This window comes from Tubulanus polymorphus, chromosome 8 (genome assembly GCF_964204645.1).
Source record: "Tubulanus polymorphus chromosome 8, tnTubPoly1.2, whole genome shotgun sequence".
NCBI lineage: Eukaryota > Metazoa > Nemertea > Palaeonemertea > Tubulaniformes > Tubulanidae > Tubulanus > Tubulanus polymorphus.
In genome coordinates, this window is record NC_134032.1 from 8364118 (window position 1) to 8386649 (window position 22532).

Sequence of the window (22532 nt, forward strand, 5' to 3'; positions counted from 1 at the left end):
CATTTCATTTGCAGATGATGAGTCATATTTCTTATATTGACCCGTGTTGAACTTACGACATCATAGCATTGAATATCTTAATTGTGAGGTTCCGGGCGGATCATACAGCAGGTGTGTGTTATTTTACTTAACAAGATGTCAGCACAATTGAAAAGGTGTATATCCATGGTTTCTAGCTCGATTGCTGATAATCATGACATATCGTTTAACGGATTTGTTTTGTAAAATGTGTTTAAAATCGAGTGTATAGTAACGTATCAAGATATCTGACGAAAATGCGATTTATTGTGATATAAGATATTAACACTACTGGACAAGGTTTCGAATTGAATGATTATCTTTCAAAGTAGTAATCCTATATTCACTCCAAGACGGAGCCTCATCCCTTTGCCACATACTTATAACTAGCAGGTAGGTAGGCCTAAGTGAACGCCACTCTTCTTTACTGGGCATGGCACATTTTTTTGTCAGGATCAACATAAAAATGAATTCTTATGATATTTTCATATTTCAGAATGTCTAGTTGGGGTCAGTGTCATAATACCTGGTCATATCATTTATAGCAAAATGAGAACGCGACCAGTCACTCATTGTAGATTACAAAACTAATGAACGAATGATATTGAATTTATTACCTAAGATTTCAAGTTGCATTGCACTTCGCATAGCCTATCTTCTCTTAGAATTATGCTCTACGGCCGAAAATGGCAAACTATGATCACAGCATCTAGAACAACCTAGATTGACACAGAAGATTGTTGATAAATTAGTTAGGTAGAACAGAATACGGCTCTAGTTCTGGAGTTATTTTAGTGCTTGTCCGCTTTCCGTACTTTATTTAATTCTAACTTTCCGATTGGATTTATCATTTTATCTTATTTACTTAATTCATATTTCATACAATAAGAATTTCATGAAATACGACTGCATTGTGTTCTGAGTAACATCTGAGGATTGATTTTCACTTAACGATCAACAGTAAGTCCCCAATGAAGAATGAATAGCCGACTTCATTGATGTATGTGGAAATTTCATTCATGCTAAATGAAAGCGTATTTGTGCGCATAGCCACGCCTTGCAGTGCCTCTGCACTTCCCGCTGAACGCAGAAAGTTGTTTCTCGTGGAATCATGAATTTTACTCGGATGCTCATCGATTCACGATGATTATTTAACGAGTAGAAATTTCAGTAACCGCATCCTTAAGTGCAACAGGTGACTGGTATACATGTATTTGCTCATCGACTCTCGATAGATATTTAACAAGCAAAAATTTCAGTAACCAGATCGTTAGGTGCTGCAGGTGACTAAATAGTTTTCTGCTGTAATCTATTCAACGACGAACAATAAACTACGTCTTCAATAGACCATACTCTAGACCATGCCATTTGGTATGGTAATGTACTAGTACTATTCCTTCATTCTTAGTAGAAATCTTAAGCTCAATAAAATAATTCATAACCATTTCTTTGAACTAAGGTTATGCAAAATTTTGATTCCAAGCTTATATGAAGTTTGCTGTAACATGCCGTCTTTGGTTTACTCGTAATTGTCGCCGTGGTTACGAAGTGCAACTATGGTGACTTCTATCACGTTCACAAACTTTCGCAATTCTGTCGTATCGTAAGACTAAATCGGTTTTGATCCTCGAATCGCCTCCAGGTGTTTTGTAATCATTCGATGGTTTCCTCCATATTCCCGTTCTAATCAACCAATTGTAGTCCGGTAGGTGGGTTCACTGAATCTCCGAACTATATCTTTGGTTTCTCCTTCCAGACAGCAGATGGTCCAAATCCCTCATCATATCATAATGTCGTTTGGTGGGGATTGAAACACGCGATATCTGTACTCGATTCATTTTGGCTGGTGCTGGCTCTGCACGTAAATAATCAATCGCAATTGCTGGATTTCTTAGTCACAGGAGTTTTGTTCCAGTCCCCGAAACTTGGGAATAGTCTCTTTCTATTTCTTTGAACCATTGTTCTAATTCGTGGACTTAGTATCTTAAAGCTCCGTCGTTAGTTCTGACATTTCCATAAACGTTCCATATTCTACATCTACGTCTAGCAATCGATTTTTTGATCTGTTGAGGTTCAGTCTTATGGGCCTCGTTAAGTAGTACTTTTTCTAAGTATTACCACCGTTTATTAACTTTTAGTAATTAATCGCCAATCTGGTTTTTTAATCCGACTCGATGGGCCAATTAATAATGTTCCGACAAATCCGAATAGAACTATATAAAACTGAATTTTTTCTTGATGAAATCAGACTTTCATTCTTCCACCAATCAAGTACTTTTTTCACCGAATCAAGTACTTTGATATCTACAAATATTCGGTGGGCCAAAAAATTATCCACTAGGTATTATGTGTCCCATGTTCACTTCCCAAGATTTCTGTCACTGCCAACTTGGCCATTCACAATGAACAAATTACATTATTGACAAAGTTCAAGAATTCAAAAGACTGATCGCCAAATATTGTCTATTATTGGAATAAATTTGCATAGTTTGATCACTACAAAATATTTCAGTATGGGGAATGATGCATAGTTCAGTATATATTTCAGTATGGGGAATGATGCATAGTTCAGTATATATGATAAACTATGCTAAGTTCCCCACACTGAAATATTTAAAGTGATCAAACTATTTTGAAAACCTGTTAAGTTTTAGAATTTTCACAATAATTTCAATATGCAAAATGCCGAATTGCTTATATAGTCAACTCAAATTCTAACCGATGAAAATGATAGCTGGCTTCATCACTCGCATTTGTGATGTTATGAATGTGGCCAGTGCCATTTCATTTGCAGATGATGAGTCATATTTCTTATATTGACCCGTGTTGAACTTACGACATCATAGCATTGAATATCTTAATTGTGAGGTTCCGGGCGGATCATACAGCAGGTGTGTGTTATTTTACTTAACAAGATGTCAGCACAATTGAAAAGGTGTATATCCATGGTTTCTAGCTCGATTGCTGATAATCATGACATATCGTTTAACGGATTTGTTTTTTAAAATGTGTTTAAAATCGAGTGTATAGTAACGTATCAAGATATCTGACGAAAATGCGATTTATTGTGATATAAGATATTAACACTACTGGACAAGGTTTCGAATTGAATGATTATCTTTCAAAGTAGTAATCCTATATTTACTCCAAGACGGAGCCTCATCCCTTTGCCACATACTTATAACTAGCAGGTAGGTAGGCCTAAGTGAACGCCACTCTTCTTTACTGGGCATGGCACATTTTTTTGTCAGGATCAACATAAAAATGAATTCTTATGATATTTTCATATTTCAGAATGTCTAGTTGGGGTCAGTGTCATAATACCTGGTCATACCATTTATAGCAAAATGAGAACGCGACCAGTCACTCATTGTAGATTACAAAACTAATGAACGAATGATATTGAATTTATTACCTAAGATTTCAAGTTGCATTGCACTTCGCATAGCCTATCTTCTCTTAGAATTATGCTCTACAGCCGAAAATGGCAAACTATGATCACAGCATCTAGAACAACCTAGATTGACACAGAAGATTGTTGATAAATTAGTTAGGTAGAACAGAATACGGCTCTAGTTCTGGAGTTATTTTAGTGCTTGTCCGCTTTCCGTACTTTAATTAATTCTAACTTTCCGATTGGATTTATCATTTTATCTTATTTACTTAATTCATATTTCATACAATAAGAATTTCATGAAATCCGACTGCATTGTGTTCTGAGTAACATCTGAGGATTGATTTTCACTTAACGATCAACAGTAAGTCCCCAATGAAGAATGAATAGCCGACTTCATTGATGTATGTGGAAATTTCATTCATGCTAAATGAAAGCGTATTTGTGCGCATAGCCACGCCTTGCAGTGCCTCTGCACTTCCCGCTGAACGCAGAAAGTTGTTTCTCGTGGAATCATGAATTTTACTCGGATGCAAATCGTTAGACCTTATATTGCTAACATTCTTCCACTATCTGTGGAGAACAGGTCTGGGACCTCCCGTACTGTGTTATTGCTCATTCTGCCTGCGTTGTTCCTGTTAGGAGCCTTCGGAAATTCAGCTACTTTCTTGATTATGATAAGTCACAGATTCCGCAGTTTATCTTACGCTAGCTATCTCATCGCTTTGTCTATAAGTGATTTTGTGTTTAGCATCAGTTTTACATTTATACCTGTCTTACAGTTTGTTCTCTTACGTCTAAACATCGGTCCAATATATATTATAGATTCACTGATCAGTTGTCAAATATATGATTCTCTAATGGATTGTATGAGTGCTAGCAGCGCCTGGTTAATAGTAGCTATATCTCTAGAACGTGCGGCAGTTGTGCTCTTTCCGTTCACGGCCCGTTTGGTATGTACACCTAGATTCGCCCGATGCGCCATTGTCGTCATTTTCGTTATAAACGCACTTGTAATAGGCATTCACCAAGCAGTAGTAAAGAGGTTTTCTGATAGTTTTGGATGTTACTTTATGTTATCTGACCAATTAGCACTTTTCGCCATATATGCCGGCCACGTTTATCTTCTGCCTTTAACACTAATTATAACATCAAATTCTGTAATAATAGTCAAGTTATCCAGAGGTTCAGAAATTGTTTCTTCCGATAACAGAACTGCAAATTCTAAACGTACAACAATTATGCTTGTAACGGTTTCACTCGCATTTGCAATATTTACGCTTCCAACTACTATTATTTCTTTCCTGCCGATGTCCGCGGGACAGAGAGAATTACTATTTGATATATTGAGTCAAATTTTGGCGTGTAATTATGTGGTGAATTTTTACATGTATATTTTATTGGGTCGAGAAATTCGTGAATTTTTTTGTATGAAAATTTGCTGTAAAATTTCAGTGAAATAACCATTGATTTCAAGTTTTTGACTTACCCAAAAAACTTATTTCTTATTATGGAACTCTTAATCTTACCTGCGCATGTTGTTGTTGTTATTGACGTTGAGAGACGCGATAGTAATAGGGTATATGTTGTTTCAGAGGTCGAGAGGTCGAGCTCATAAAAATAAAAATGAATTCTCACACGCTCGAATTTATTTTTATTTTCACTCACTCGCCCCCTCAACCTCTGGTATAAAACAAAATATTCCCTATTACTCTAATAATCTCATATATATGAACATTATATAAATGAATATCATATATATGAAAATCAATTATATAGATTTCGAATAAAAAAATATGTAAAATAAATGGTAGAATTAAAAGAATATAAAAAGTAACGAGTAATTAACGAGTTAAAGAAAATATAAATTTTAATAAAGAAATTACTAATAAAAGAATGAACGGATACTATATTTCAAAGATATTGATTTACATGAATTAGAAAAATATTTTACAATAAAACATTTTATTCCTATTCAAGATTTGGTTAAAACTGCACGTTTTCGTTTTCAAGTGAATAATATTACTGAATTAACGTTTAAAAATTATTATCTAATGATAGAGTTATCGAATGAAAAAGATTAAATCTTAGAAAGTAGATCAACATTTAATAATTACAGATGACATACAATCACTTTTTAATAATGAAAATTCACATAAATCATTATTTATACACCTACGTTATTGCCCTTTCAGAGAATGTTATGTGTTATTTTTCAGAGTACAAGAAAAAAAGTATATCCATGACATTCCAAATGAAAAATCATTCAAAGATGTGGGAATTCAATGTAACTAGACAATAAAATTGTTACACCTAAAAAGAAATATGAACCTAATGAAAAAGCGTTATGTAATTGTGGAAAATATTTTACTCGAAGGAATGAATCACATCATCTTAAAATATCAAAATATCATAACTCAAATAAAATAACTTCAACTCTAAAAAATATATTTCATCTCAAATATAAAACTAAAATATTCAAAATAAGATATTTCAAATTACTTATTAATTAGGGTTTTCTGTTGCTTCACAGAAAACCCTATTGAAATTCGCGTGATTATTAGGGTTTTCTGTTACATCACAGAAAACCCTATTGAGATTCGCGTGTTTCTTATTATTATTATTAGGGTTTTCTGTTACATCACAGAAAACCCTATTGAGATTCGCATGTTTCTTATTATTATTATTATCATTATTATTATTATTATTTTTTTTTTTTCCACACATTTTTTGTCAAAAGTACATAGGCTTTTTTACATTACCGCTGTTGCCGATACAATCCGTCTGATATCATTCAGCTCAGTTCGATCTACAAATACTCCGTGCGAATTTTGAAGAATCAACGTTACAAAAGCACTGTCGTTCTGTGAACATCGAAAATTGAGCCCCATTCAAAGAGCTGACATGTTTTTCTAAGTCGTCTTTCCGAAATCTACCGCACGTTTCTTGTCACATCGATTATCAATTCAAGCATAAATTAACAAATTTATTACCGAAAGATTGCACATTCTGTCGCGGTTTTTAAAAACTAATTTTTACAATAACCCATTTTCCTCATCAAATTATATTACTGATACACAGGAAATTTACTACTTTAGATTTTAAAAGCACTGTCGAGCCGTAAACATCGACAAATCGACGTGTGTCACTACATCGTCGTTCCGGGGCTGAGAATCAAATCGAGTACAAATTAATTCATTACTACCAGTGATTTGGTTGCGGGCCTCAAGCAGTTAATTTAGCAATACCTATTTTTCTTTACCAAATTAACCGTGTATTTACTAAGATAAATCGTACGTAAGTGTACCGGGGAGTCGTAGGCCTAAAGTAAACACGCCGAAGAGAAATAGCGGAGAAAAGCTGTTATGTCGACGAGGTATCAAAATAAAAGAATATATTACTTTATTCGGCCGCGGGCTTCAACCTCTATATCAATACCATCAATACTCTATATTTCCTACAGTACATACCGATCATTGTCAATGCACAAGGTATTTACTAAATAAAAGTATATAACACACTCCTTGCCGTATGCTGGACTCACACTTGACATTCGGAGTAAGCGTTCGCTGTGGGGGAAAGGAGATCGTTCGCTGTGTCGCTTGAAGTGTTTATCGAGTTTTACGCGGCTTAAGGCCTACCGGTACTGAGCTTTACTGTCTCAAACAAACACGGTATAATTGTAGCGTTTATTAACGGACTCATTGGATTGAACTTCAAAACTAAATTTACGATATTTAGGTGGGTTGTTATTCAATAGGCCTACGACCAATCTGTCCGGATGTTAGGCCTACGCATATACATAGGCCTACATAGGCTAGTAGCCTCTACTAGGTTAGAGCTAAGTTCACTGTAAAGGAGGAATCAGATTTATTAAAATGCATGTTAATTAGTGATTAACTGGTTGTGACTTGCAACGATCAATCACAATTATCAATTTTATTGCCAAAAATGATGATTTTTTTTGAAAATTTCGTCTGAGCAGACAGCTTTATAAGCCAGACTTTTCATTTGAGTTTTTTCATCATAAATGAAACTGGTATTTCATTAATTCCTAATGACTTAAGCAGGGCGTAGGTCGGCCTTGCGACGGCTTGTGACTCACTGCGACGCCAATCACTGCGACCGCCAGCGACAATTGACAATTAACGACTCATCGACCTACGCTCCCTTGCGACGGGTTGCGACTTTCAGCAACGCCAGTCACAAGGAGTCGCACGTATTCAACTTTCTGCGACGCGACACGACTGTCACAACCAACCGACGCGGTCTTGCGACTGGCAGAAACTAGTCGCACACAGTCGCTGACAATCGTATCGCAACCGACTTGCACCGAAACTTGCGATGCATCGCGAGGATCGCATCGCGTCACAAGGCCGACCTACGTCCAGCGATAAGTTACTGCGGAGCCCAAGAAATATCTTTTTTTTCGTTCAAAAGACCTTTTTCGCTTGAAAATTCTTTCGTCGGAACAAAATTTATTTCGTTCCAACCATTAATATTCTTTTCAATTGAACCAATTTGAAAAAATCGTTAGAACAAAGTTGAACAAACTTTTTTTTGTCCAAACGAAATGTTTTTCGTTCGAACAATCGTTCGATCGAACAGAATCGTTTTAATTTGAACAAAATTTTCTTGTTAGAACATTAAGTTTTTTATTCAAACAAGCATATTGTAAAAAGTTTTTTCTCCGAACCAAAAGTATTAAATATTTCGTTCAATCAAACAGAATTGTTTTCATTCAAACATTCGTTCGAAAAAATTGTTTTCGCTCAACCAAATATTTTTGACGGGACAAAATGTTTTTCATTTCAACAATAACATAGCTTTTCATTCGATCACATGTTTTTGTCAGAATGAAGTAAGTTTTGATTCAAACAAAAAGCGTATTGTTCGATCAAACTGAATTGTTTTCACTTGAACAAGATTTTCTTGTCGGAACATTAAGTTTTTTGGTCGAACAGCGTGTTAAGTCCGTTTTTTGGAAATTTACTCGGTCTGGTATATTCTCGATTACTGTGTATGTCATTTGTCAGGACATTAAACAGAAGACGACTTAGGATACTACCTTGCGTGACTCCACTAGTTAGACTGACTTGTTCCAAGATGAGGCGTTCCGTTGATTTCGGCTACAAGTTTTCGTTCAGAGATAACTGCTGAGCCATTTGGGCGACCTATCATTGATACTGTTTCCTAATAGCCTGTTTAGTAATGGCTGATGTTGTGCCTTATCAAATGCTTTGTCGAAATCCACCGTTGAACAAGATTCTAAGACTGTGTAGAAAACCCGTTATCGCTGCTTTGCAGCTATATATATTATTTTTTTTCCCTTTTCCACACAGTTTTTGTTAAAAGTGTAAAGGCTTCCTTACCTTACCGCTGTCGCCGATACAATCCGTATGATATTCTTCAGCTCACTTAAATCTCCAGATACTGCATGGAAATTCTGATAAATCCACGTTATAAAGGCACTGTCGAGCCGTAAACATCGGAAATTTGGCTCCGTTCAATTAGTAGCCATGTTGTGTTTTCTTTCCGAAATTTTTCTCTTCTTTATGAGGAAGAGCTATCGAATTATTCCCTCTCTTCTCCACAATCAATTTCAAAGTCAATTTTATGAATTTATTGCTCAGCGGGTCCGAGTCCATGAGTTTACGAGTCCGACGTTTGCGTGTCTGACATGTTTACGGGCATTTGTTTGTTACCTCTTTAATATTTTTGATTTCTTGTTATTCCGGTTATTTCATTTAAGTATATTGCTGATCAGTTCATGTAACCAAAAGCGTCAATAAACAGATTTTGAATTGATCAAGTTTAAATGAAGGTCGTTGAGTCGCGGAGGGCTACTAGAATTACGGTGCAGAATTACGTTCGTCTCAGAGAGAAAACAAACGACAGAAAAGTATCAGGTGATTATCGATAGCCTACTACGGTACACACAGTTGACAAACAGTGTTAAAGGCCTGTGCCGGTTGGTGCGTACTGGGAATAAATATACTGGTTGGTCAGTTGGTTCGGTTGTGAAGTGTGGAAGCTAAGAAAGCCTACCGCAGTACGGTAGTACCGGTATTTATTTGTCTATAGGCCTATTATATAGTAGCCAATACCATTAAGTACGTAGTTGTTACCCGTACGTGACTGTATGGTGATCTCCACAGGTTAACCGTACGTGAGTTCCCTACTAACGCCGTACGTGAGTTCCTAGTAGCCAATACCATTAAGAACGTAGTTGTTACCCGTACGTGACTGTATGATGATCTCCACAGGTTAACCGTACGTGAGTTCCCTACTAACGCCGTACGTGAGTTCCTAGTAGCCAATACCATTTTTTAAGTACGAAGTTGTTACCCGTACATGCCAGTGACTGTAAGGTGATATCCACAGGTTAACCGTACGTGAGTTACCTAAAAAGGCCGTAAGTGAGTTCCTATAATCTGCAAACGTGCATGCGTGAAAGAATAGAGTTTGGGTTAGGTGAGGCTAGGCTATTTGTAAATCAAATTTTATCCACCCTGCAGTTACGTTCTTCGGCACAGTCGGTAAATCACTGGACTACAACTGGATTTTTTTTTCGTTTGCTTTCGAATCCCAATATTGCAAGTCTGAGCGTCAACGTACTCACATACGGCTAACCTGTAGAAATCACCGTACAGTCACGTACAGGTAACAACAGCGTTTTAAGTACCGGTTATTAAGTGAGTACGACAAGCCTACCATGCCTATGTACTACAAACACAACTTTTTCTCTCTCGTCGGCCCTACAGTGATGTTACTATAAATGGTGCAATTAGAACATGGATAGGATTTGGCCAGGACTAGCCTAAAGTCTAATTCAGTCTATGTACTAATTCACTCGATAGGCCTATTTTTAAAACAGGGATCATTCATTTATTACTTACGCATAACATTTGATTATTTCAACCCCCTCTCCCTCTGTACGCAAAATCTGCCATTTTTTCATGTACATTAAGCATTACAGTTACGTAATTGCCCTGACCCCTCCCCCCTCCTCTAATGCGTACGTAATAAATGAATGATCCCACAATACAGTGAAGTATTCACACGCAGAAAGGCAAATTGATTTGAGCCATGTGATTAAATTTGGCCAGGCGTTCTCTGACCTGCTGACATTAATAGTCAATGTGGTCACGGCTTGTATACCAGAAATCATTGTAGGCCTGTACATTTTGCTGTTCGTAGGTTTTGGTATACCGATTTCTCCATTCTTGACTGATAAGTGTACAGTATAGCGTACGCATTATACAATTGTTCCAATGGGAATAGTGTGGCGTTGCGAGTCACAAAGAAGACCAGGTTCGGAGATAAAAGAAGAGAAAGACTAAAAACACGACGGGTTCAGTCTACAGATCATAAGATACTCGTTTATTTCGGTCACACACAGGCTAACCACCTGTCCCGACTGCACATGCGCATGCTAATATATATGATGATTCGCTACATAGGCTAAGTGGGAGTAAACACTATATGGTTACTGACATATTTACATAAACATCCTGTTCTCGACATTTCTCCGGGGCGACAAAGGTAAACAAATAAAGAGTAAGAACGGAGAGATATATGACTAATCATTACAATGGATTAAGTAAATAAAGCTTATGGAAATCAATAAACAACTAAACGTTAATTCAAAATACGATTAAATAGTAAATTCAGGCATTGATAGTAACTATTATGCAATTATTTCAAACATTCGACGATTTTTGCACGAGCCTTTCGCGCTGCGTTTCGCACGGGTCGCGGATCGGAGGCTATAACGGGGCCAGGCTCTTTAAAGTCCATATCGGTGTTAATTTCAAGCGGGAACAGTTTATTTATAGGTCGGCTAGTATTTGTAGTGCCCATTCTAATTTCTGCTGAACGAACTGCGCCGTCGTTCCCGTAGTTCAGTTTCGTTACGATAGCAAGCTTCCAGTTAATTCTACGTTTTTGGTCGTCGTGTACGAGTACAACGTCTCCTGATCGAATCTCGCTTGTTCTGCCATTATTTCGCATGGACAGATGTCGTTCACGTAGCGCAATAACGTATTCGTTGGTCCAACGAGACCGAAAATGTTCGAAGAGTTCCATCACTCTTTGTGCGCGTTTCTGGAGGTTTTGTGTGTTTATCGAAACACCATACTCCGGATCACTGATAGCATCGGTATCAGATAGGTGCGGTAGATTCGACATAACTCGTCCGTGAAGGAGGTGCGATGGTGTTAGCGGTTCTGGGTCAGTTACGTCATCGGACAAATACGTAAGCGGGCGGTTGTTGATCACCATTTCGATTTCCGCGACGAGCGTAATAAGTTCAGACATCGATATGTATGCGCGGACTAAAACACGTTTCAGAACTTGTTTCGTAAGTCCAACTAAACGTTCCCAAAAGCCACCATGCCATGGGGCGGCCTTTGGTATAAATACCCATTCAACATTTTTCTCGAGCATGTATTTTCGAACCGAATGAATATCGAGAAGCTTCTTTATTTCTCCCGCCGCGGCCACGAATGCCGATCCATTATCACTTATCAACTTTTGGGGTAAGGATCGACGTGCGGCGAAACGTCGGAAGGCGAGAAGAAATGTGGCACACGACATATCAGAAACAACCTCGAGATGAACGGCACGTGTGTTCGCACATGTAAACAAGATAATATACGCTTTCGCTTCTCTGTTGTTATCTCTCACGAACAAATGTCCGGTGAAATCCACTCCCGTTACGGTAAAGGGAGGGGCATCTGTCAGCCTGCTCTTCTGCAACGGTGCAGGGTCCGGTAGTGGGTATGGCTGACCACTAATGATTTTGCAATTGTAACATTTTCGCAACAGAGATTTAACGATTTTCCTGATACTTTGAATCCAATACGTTTGTCGAATACGGTTAATCGTTGATTCTGTACCCAAATGAAGTGCTCTCGCGTGAGCATCAATCACAGTTAACTCGGTAAATCGCCCTTTCGGGGGTAGTAATATTGGGAATTTCGCGCCATAATCAATCGGGGCGTTATGGAGTCTCCCTCCAACTCTCAACAAACTATCATCGCCAATAAACAACCGTAGCTGTTTTGTCAGGGGCGCTCGCGATTTTGCATGATTACCCTGCAGCACGAAAATTTCATTCGAATAATTAGCATTTTGCACAGCTTTAATCCACGCCGTTCTAGCTCGGGCTATATCATCCGGCGTCAGATCCGCGGCGGACCGATCTGTCTGGCGTTGAAATTTCGCGACAAACAAGAAAACGTAAGCGGTGACACGTAATAATGATCCCAACTCTATGAATCGTTCAATGTCGATTATTTCTACCAAACCAATCCGTTCGTCCTCCGCGTCTTCAACCTGCCCGGGTTGAGGATCGTTGATGTGGAGGATATTAACTGTACTAGTGTCAGCGTATAATTTATCCACGGGCCAGTCGCCATGTTTCAGCCATTCGGGGCCAAACCACCACAAATTAGAATGCCGTAGTTTCTCGGAGTCGATTCCACGCGACAGTATGTCTGCCGGATTATCAGACGTCGGGCAGTAACGGTACTCGTCAATTTTGATAGATTTAATCTGTTTCACGCGGTTGCTGACGAATACTGGTAACTTTCGATCGGAGTTCAACCAACAAAGCACAATCTGACTATCGCTCCAAAGCACTTTTTTGGTTATAGCGATTTCGGAACCGAGCGATTCAGTTACATAATCGATAAGCTTCGAACCGGTCAAAGCAGCAAGTAATTCCAGTCGAGAACGGTTGAATTCCTTACTCCGGTGAGTAAGGTGTGGCTCGGTATGGGCCCTGATAAGAGATACCCTATACGTGATGAAACGGCAGTCGGGCCGTAGCCCTTCACGGTATTATCGCCGACTATAGACCAGTAGTAATCGGCGCCAATTAATACATCGATATCAAAGTCGCCGGTTATTGATGATGGCTGTTCCGCTAGAGTTAGGTTTCGCAGATGCGGAAGATCCAAAACTTTATTGTTTACAAGATTGCTGATTGGCGTGGAGATGGTCGGTATCACGAGGGCTTCAATTAGTATCGGTGAACCCTCTGATGACGCGATGTTAAAGTTCGTTCTTTGAAGTAATCGCCGACCGGCCAGTTGTTCCCCGAACGTCGCTAGATTGATTTCCTCTTGGCCCAGATGTGGGAGATTTAAGCTGACAGAAACTCGCGTCGTGATAAACGATCTATGGCTGCCTTCGTCCAGTAAAATGTTTATCTTACGACCATTCGAGCGGTTATTAGCGGAAGTTGATGGCGAAAAAATCTCCGCCACAGCTGTTTTAAGAAGTATGGGCCCATCTGGTCGTGGTTGTTGGGCGCCGGCATACGTTTGATGAACAGTTTTTACATCGTGAGAATCGCTTCTGCTTCCGTTTTGTGGGTTTTGCGGTCGATTTTTCGTAGAAATCTCGCGCGTTTCTGTAAGGGAGGAACCACATAGTAACGTGTGATGTTTCCCTCTGCACTTTTTACATGTGTTCTTGGATTTACAGTCCCGAGAACGATGAGTGCCCATGCAATTAAAACAAAGTTTATCACGTTTAACGATATCCAGGCGTTTCTCTGGTTCGGTTACAAGAACACAATCTGACGCGAAATGTGTCCCTTTACAAAATGTACATTTTAATGTTTTTCTCTTGATCGCATTGCCCACGTGGAACGCTGACGTGGTACCCAGGTGAGCAGTTTCTGGGTACACTGAAACTCCTGCCTGGAACGCTGTTATCTCTCTCGAAAGGGCATCTCGCAACGACTGGAGATTCCAATTCGCGCCGTTATTATCCCTCGTTATCTGTCGTCGTATCATCCCAGGCAGTTTATCTAAGATAATCGGAGTCAACAAATCTCCGTAGCTATCTTCGTTTTTTCCGAGCGCACTTAGTCCTCGGATATATGTTTCCAGTTTGTCCGAAAATTCCATCAGACTCTGCATGTCTTCTGTCGGTCGCGAAAGTTCCCATAACGCTCGCATATATGCACTGATAATGATTTGCGGTTGCCCATACCTTTTTATCAGTACTTGAAGTGCGTTCGCATAATTCGACGCGGTGAGGGCCAGACCCTCGATCGTTCTGTAAGCTTCGCCGTTAAGTTGTGCGCGTAAGTATTGAAACTTAACGACGTCGTCGAGATTCGGGTCGTCGTTGACCGCTGAATTGAATCCGTCTATGAATTCCTGCCATTTGAGTAAATCGCCGTCGAATTTGGCGAGCGTAATTTTAGGTAGATTTACCTTGTTCGGGCGAAATGGCGTCGCAGAAGCACCGGAATTGTTCATCGAAGAATTATGAGGTTGCGTTGTGTGCTTCGCCTTTTCTACAAATCGGATTATTCGGCCGCGTTTTTCGATGACGCTAGATCTGAAGTCCTCTGCTTCTTGAATCGTGTCTGAAAGATGCGTTAAAGGAGTTAGGTCCTCGATTGTCGAGTCTAGCTTCTCTAGTCGACTTAACTTTTCTGTGATCTGCTCGATGTAGATATTTAGTAAATCTACATCGTCTTCGGTCGTTCGAAAATCTTCGACGATTGTTGACGATTTCACGACGAGATCATCAACTTTCTGCCTGATTGCAGTTCGTGTGATTGTCGACCGGTTCAGTTGAGTATCCTCCATTCGGCTGATCCTGGTCACGGCACCAATGTGGCGTTGCGAGTCACAAAGAAGACCAGGTTCGGAGATAAAAGAAGAGAAAGACTAAAAACACGACGGGTTCAGTCTACAGATCATAAGATACTCGTTTATTTCGGTCACACACAGGCTAACCACCTGTCCCGACTGCACATGCGCATGCTAATATATATGATGATTCGCTACATAGGCTAAGTGGGAGTAAACACTATATGGTTACTGACATATTTACATAAACATCCTGTTCTCGACAAATAGGGCCTATTTATTGGGTTTATTATTTCCTGCTTTAGAATACTGAAATAAGCCCAACGTTCATTCAAATGTCCAGCATCGGTGAAAGTTTGATTACTGTATACATGTACTGTAGGTTTTCATGTTGTATGAATATTTTGCAGTTCAAATGGGTATGATGCTGATTCCAATGTCGAACGCATGCAGTTAGATGGTCAAGGACAGTCAACACCAAGATATCTCTCTTCGACCGATGTTGCACCATAGAAGATCTGATTCTTTCAACTCAAGGAAAGTGATTCAACACGATCGACATAACACTGGAATAGGTTTGCTGTAACTAACGGTTCATTTCATTTAGTCCTATGTACTTTTTAGCCAATTTGCATTTGATTGTAATTGAAACTCTGGAACAAAAGACAAGTTGAAAAAACACAAATTATGCTTGATTCTCATGTTCAAATTTAATTCAAATTCAAATTTATTTTATTACATCATATTTACAAAGCATATCATTGGTTCATACAGTAATAAAAATTAGGACAGAACAAATATTATTACAGAATTTCCAAAAAGGCAATGAATTTCTATAACTAAATGAACATTATTTTTCTAATAACTCAGATCAAGAGTGACTTTCCCGTTTATTAGGAAACACACGCAACTAGTGGAATAGGTTTGATTTACACACATGTTGCAGGTATCAATTGTTTATCACTATAGAATTTGTAATCCATAAAAGCCAAAATCAACATCAGCCGGAAACCCGGACCAGATCAATTCATAATTTATTGATTGAATCTACACTACAATATATGTATTTATTCAAATATTTCAATAAAAACATTAACTTCTTTAATCTATTCTAAATCATAATACGTTCTTATCTGTAAATTCACTCAATCTATCGACTCAGCAGGTGCATTTATTCAAATATTTCAATAAAAACATTAACTTCTTTAATCTATTCTAAATCATAATACGTTCTTATCTGTAAATTCACTCAATCTATCGGCTCAGCAGGTGCTTAAGATGAGTTCTCAATAGGACAGATCCATTTTTAAGCATGGTGATAATACAGTATCATGATGTTTGAATGCCAAAATAAGTGCCTGGTCAAATATATTAATATTTGTTGATTGTACATCCGCGTATGTTCGGTTTCAAAGCTGATAAAATTTGACGTTTACACAGTGGTAGCATATTAGGTTCGAATCTGTCAATGCATTTTATTCTATGTATCGATATTTCAATTTAATACAATTCCCATCTTTTTGAATGGCTTTGCAGAAAACCCGTCATCGCTGCTTCGCAGCTATATTCTTTTAATTTGTTTTCTTAAATAAATGAATGAGAATGATTGCAACATTCCAACTGGAAAAAGTGATTTTAAACATTAATTATTTAGTTGCAGGAGGTTTAATATTGACTGCTTTATGCTTTTATTATGAAAATATTAGTAAGGAAGGATTTGATTAATGAAAATATGAAATTGAGTAAGAAATTAAAGAAGTTCAATGGAAATAATCATTGAAATAGAAAAAATCAAAAAGTTAAATTAGAAAAAGATTTAGAGGATTAAGACAGCATCTTTTAATTTAATTTATTGTATATATTTTAACTATACAAATGAGTGAAAGTAAGGTATTAGAAATATTACAACTTATATACAGAAATCAAGAGAGCATTAAGTTAATAATTATGATTTCTGTAATGGTTTCTGTTTTAATTACTCAATAAAACAGCTGTTAGAATTTTATGATAATTTCAAAATTAGATACGCTGAATTAAAGAATGATATAAATTATATTTCAGATAGATTGAATAATATTAAGTGTTGTGAAATATGCAATAAAATGTAGGGACTGGTCAGAAGGCTTGTAATAACATCCAAAATAATCCGAAAACATCATGTTTGTTGACGGAGGTATACCAATAACCAGTGCATTTATTGCGGTAAAAATTAGAACGAAGCATCGGGCGAATCTAGGTGTACAAATCAAACGAGATGTGAACGGAAAGAGAACGACTGCCGCGCGCTCTAGAGATATATTGCTACTATAAACCACGCACTATAAGGCTAAAAAAATTGATACCTTGTTTATCCGCTCTCCTGAGCTTAAATGTTGACCCGGCCGGTCGCCCATCTACCCTATACATTACTTTTTTTTTTAAATCGTGATCAATTTTACCATAACAGACCCGGCCGCTATAGAAATGAACTGTTTATAAATTTTATCATATTTTACAAAAATGACCCGGCCGCTGCGGAGAAACAAGGTATCATTTTTGTTTAGCCTAAGCACCGATAGAATCAATCACAAATTCGTAGATTTGACAACTGGTCAGTGAATTCACTTATGAATATTGGATCACTTTTTAGATGCAAGATGGCAAACTGTAAAACGGGCATCAGTGTGAAACCGTTACAGCCCATAAATACGCTGAGAGACAAAGCTATCAGATAGTTAGCGTAAGATAAACCGTGGAATCTGTTATGTTTTTCTTCACGGTCGCAACCCAATTGTTACTGTGGCAGGTGAGTATTTGTGTAACGTAATATCCATATTTGAGGTCTTTTATAAAACACTTTTGCAATTTGGAATAAAGCATTCCATTTCTCTCTCTTTCCAAAAATGGGATGTAAAAATTATAACTTGCCACCCTCGTCACTTTTCCAAAAAATGGCTGATGAGAAACCTATTATTATCCCGTTGTGCGGTTTTACTATATCCACTGCATTGTATGATCGCCCGTCAGTTCACCAGACGGGATGAACGCTTCAAAAATACGAACACTTCCGAACAGGAGTGCAGATGCATGCGCAATCTGATTTGCATAGTCGTAGCGTATAATAGGTAAATATTATATTAGATCGACATTAAAGAAATCATGCGAAGAATAGGAGAAATTGAATAGGAAATGTGTACTTTTTCTTAACGAGATTCCGCAGCATTGGTTTTACAGTTAAATTTTTCTCAGAATTCAACATTACTGTTACAAGCTTTATTTACTCGCAGTTTTATTCGACGACAGATACAATTTCATACGAGTTCAATTCGATCTTTTTCTTAACGTACGCGAGAGATCAGTCAGTAACCTGATTGAATCACCGCAAGTATATCCGATTTCAAACCCTAATCACCAACGATAAGGTTTACGAAACACATAATTTGAGGAAGTCACACTGGCGGCTGCAACAATCACTATCATTTCTGCAGCTTCCGCCCCTTTTACAACCTATATTTCCAAAAAGCTTAAAGTTCCAAATATAATTTTGAAATGAATAACTTTTTTTTTTAAATGAAGAACGTTTTTCTTCGATTGAACCCCGCTGATGATCCCGATAATGAGGATGATTGATGCGCCTCGTTTGTGTCGACCATTAAGACAAACATATATTACTGACAACAGTTTAATACATGTATATAAAACCGATATTTTGTAGGTCAGTAAAAGTCATTTTTGCCAGATTAAATGTATGTAGTAAAATCACTGAAATGCAATTCATCAATTTAATCCGTTCAAGATGTTTACTGATCATTGAGATTAAAAATTACCATTCATGAAATCATATAACATTGTGTCTTCTTTCTCAGTCGTTACTCACCTGCATCTGCAAATGATGCGGCACTGACCACAATCATAACAATACACAGTGTATATATTATATAGATTTAGAATTTATTTATGGTTGATTTAACATGTCCCATCACTATGTTATTGGTTATCGAGCATTGTAAAGCAGCTTAAATACTATATCTGAAATTTCATGCAAGGGTTTTGAGCATTGTTCACAGACACTTGTAATCTCAGTTTGACAATTATGAAGAAATGATAAGACCTGAGATTCATTTCTATTTTTTGTTAATGTATTGTAATAAATCGTTTCGAGAATTTGCTGCAAGCAAAATCACTGAAATGCAATTCATAATCACTGAAATGCAATTCATCAATTTAATCCGTTCAAGATGTTTACTGATCATTGAGATTAAAAATTACCATTCATGAAATCATATAACATTGTGTCTTCTTTCTCAGTCGTTACTCACCTGCATCTGCAAATGACGCGGCACTGACCACAATCATAACAATACACAGTGTATATATTATATAGATTTAGAATTTATTTATGGTTGATTAAACATGTCCCATCACTATGTTATTGTTTATCGAGCATTGTAAAGCAGCTTAAATACTATATCTGAAATTTCATGCAAGGGTTTTGAGCATTGTTCGCAGACACTTGTAATCTCAGTTTGACAATTATGAAGAAATGATAAGACCTGAGATTCATTTCTATTTTTTGTTAATGTATTGTAATAAATCGTTTCGAGAATTTGCTGCGAGCAAAATGAACGTAGATGATGGATTAAAAAGTATTGATAACATATTTTCTGGCCATCAGTTACCAAAAATAGATTTGTAAATGTTTCCTCGATTCGAAACTGTGTATACTGATTCATACAAGCACTTGAAAAATGAACAATTAGGCGAACTCGAAATTAAATCGCGAATTTATCATTCATTTCATAATTCGGTAACCAAGAACGGTTCGGATATAGTGGAGTCTGCATATGCATGAATACTGTAACCCTGTGATTATATTTTAGCTTAAGATATTAGTACTTTGTTTTAGTTAATATCATATCCTTGTTTTAGTTAATATCATATCCTTCATATTGTTTATCAGTTATTTATTGAATATCTCCTATAGTCTATTTCACCACATTTTTCTATAACAACAAGTAATTAATTATTCATTAAGTGATTGTGTGACTCTGCCATCGCGTTGGTCAGCTGAGTAGTTTGTTAGTTAACATGTCTGTCACTAATTATCAACTCATTAATTATTCACTCACAGTTACTCATGTTTCATCACACTCTTGCGTCCCGCTGTTTGTTAACATGTATATATACTCTATATTCTGTAAAATAAAATCTTGGATCCGGAACACGGCAGGCCCTTTCCATCTAACCTGAAGCCTCCTTTACTTGGGTACAAGAGAGCCCCTTTGTCACCTTTGGCAGCTAAACTTCTAAAGTCTTTCGACGAAAATCGTGCGTAAGGCCACCAAATCGGCCTAGGCAGAATACCCGGAACTAAAAACGTAATAGGCACCTTAAACTGACCAAGGAAACGTAAAACGGCACCCACCATAAAAAAAACGGAGGGAAAATGTAGCAGTTTCGCCAATTGGCAAGATCATGCGAAAAAAGGACTCAACCTCCCGGCGGAGAGAGGGATAGCCCAGGGGGTGAAATGCTGCAGAACTTTCCCCTGCAGATCTAACATTGCATTTAAGTCAAGCGCCATTAAGTCGACAGAATGCCCAAGAAGGCCCCTGAACCACGATTGAACATTCCCCCGACCAGGGGAAAGCTTAGCGTCCATCTTCGAAAGAACCCGAGAGGGGGCATCCGCCCCATTCTCTTTAGAAGGGATGTAGAACAACTTAAGAAGGATGTTTAAATCTACCACGACATAAAACAATTTTTTTCAACGCTTCGTTCAGAGGCTTAGATATTGATCCCTGCTTTCCCCAGGCTCCAATAAGAGCCTATTATCTACATAAGCGCCGACACTGGAATCACGAAGGTGAACCGAATAAGACTGAAGGGTCTTCACTAAGGCCAAAGTCTCCTTGACATTAATATGGGCCTCAACCTCCTTTCCTATCCAGTAATCACTCACTTCAATCTGGGAGCCATCTACCGTGGCGGATCCACCCAATCTAAAACCCGGCGCATCCGAAAGAAGTGTGACCGTAGAGTGGTATTCAGGGCGCCAGGGCCAAACGTGATCCCAGTCGTCTAGAACCACCCAATGTGCAATCTCGTCACGGAGATCGCCCTCGATTGGAATCGTAGCGGGAATAGCCATAGAGAAAAAGGCGAGTTTACCCACAAACCTTTGTATAGTCTTAAGAGTAACCCTGTCCTCTCGGTGTTGTCATATCGCGGAAAGACGGAATCGCGGAATTTTCCAAAAACGCGGAATTTCTTCATTCTTACTTTAAATAGAAAACGGGTTTTCCCACGGGGGATACCCACTGTCGGACAGGGCACCGGACCGATCGATGCAACGAGTTAGGTTCGAGTCCCATTATTTGCAGGCAATTTTATATGGAATTATTATATTACGATACCGTTGACTGGCTGCCACCTGTAGAAGAAGTCAGAATCAAGTGGGGTGAAAGAGACCAGGCACCTAATGTCTATTTCTACTGGGCAAACTTCGGTTATCGAAGTTCATCGACTTTTTGAGAACTTCAGAAACGAATATTATCAGATAAATATTGAGCACGTTCGCGGTGTCGGACCGTAGTTGTAGATGGTTGCAAACATGAAATCCTACGACCAAACAAGAATCGGTTCAAATTCCTTCGTCAAATTCGTCCAGTACCGGTACCAATGAGATTCTTTTGATCCAAATAATCAGCATAGGAACATATATGTTATAGCAGTCACAAAGAAAACATTAAAAAAAAACGAAATCATTTTATAATCTTTCATAGCATTTAATTCTAAAAGATAAACCACATTGCTTATAACAACAATGTAGACACACAACACGCATGAACAATCCTAAGCCAGAATGAAATGTACATAATGTCTATTTATTTTCGTCTGACATCGATCCAGTTCCACAGTTGTGAGTTAACTCTGAGTTACTTAGAATCAATTCATTTCCGATGTTTTAAATCCAGAGACCAGAGTCAAATCTTAACTCGGAACTGAGTCCTGGAGAATGACCCATGGTGTCATCAAAAATCCTACGTTTACGTACCATCGATTTGTATTCCTTCAGTTAATGCAGCGATACTCTGTATCACTGAATTCGCAAAGCACGTATTGCCTAGGTTCTACATTATTTGGAACAGTATCGTTAAGTTGTTGACTGGCGATATAATAAATTATCAAATACTAATTCCCGTGGTTGAAAACCTGGGTCCGATGCCCTGTCCGACAGTGGGTATCCCCGTGGGAAAACCCGTTTACTATTTATAGTTAACATGAAGAAATTCCGCGTTTTTGGAAAATTCCGCGATTCCGTCTTTCCGCGATATGACAACACCGCTGTCCTCTGCAGGAATCTCCTCTCGAAGCTTCTTAAACTCGAATGAGAAAGCACTGTCTAATCGTGTCTGTAACCATACCTAACCAAACTTTAGAATTAGATGGATCTATCTCGGACTTTGGAAGGCTGATGAAATAACCAAGCCGAATAAGAACTTGAGCCACCATGTAAATTG

General features: G+C 38.0%; 1 protein-coding gene across 1 annotated transcript; it reads right to left on the bottom strand.

Annotated features, from left to right (window-relative positions):
- Window positions 1-11110: 11110 nt before the first annotated feature.
- On the bottom strand, window positions 11111-15027 carry LOC141910326 (uncharacterized). Its single transcript, XM_074801062.1, has 2 exons — window positions 13168-15027; window positions 11111-13003 (listed from the first exon to the last, which is right to left on the bottom strand). The coding sequence occupies exons 1-2, from the start codon at window positions 15025-15027 to the stop codon at window positions 11111-11113; spliced, it is 3753 nt and encodes a 1250-aa protein (XP_074657163.1).
- Between the last annotated feature and the right edge of the window lie 7505 nt (window positions 15028-22532).

Excerpts from the sequence above, each read along its gene's own strand:
- LOC141910326 (XM_074801062.1), bottom strand. The coding sequence starts at position 15,027 with ATGGAGGATACTCAACTGAACCGGTCGACAATCACACGAACTGCAATC. Across the intron at positions 13,004-13,167 it reads GCCACACCTTACTCACCGGA|TTACCAGTATTCGTCAGCAA; the intron begins GTAAGGAATTCA and ends TCCGATCGAAAG.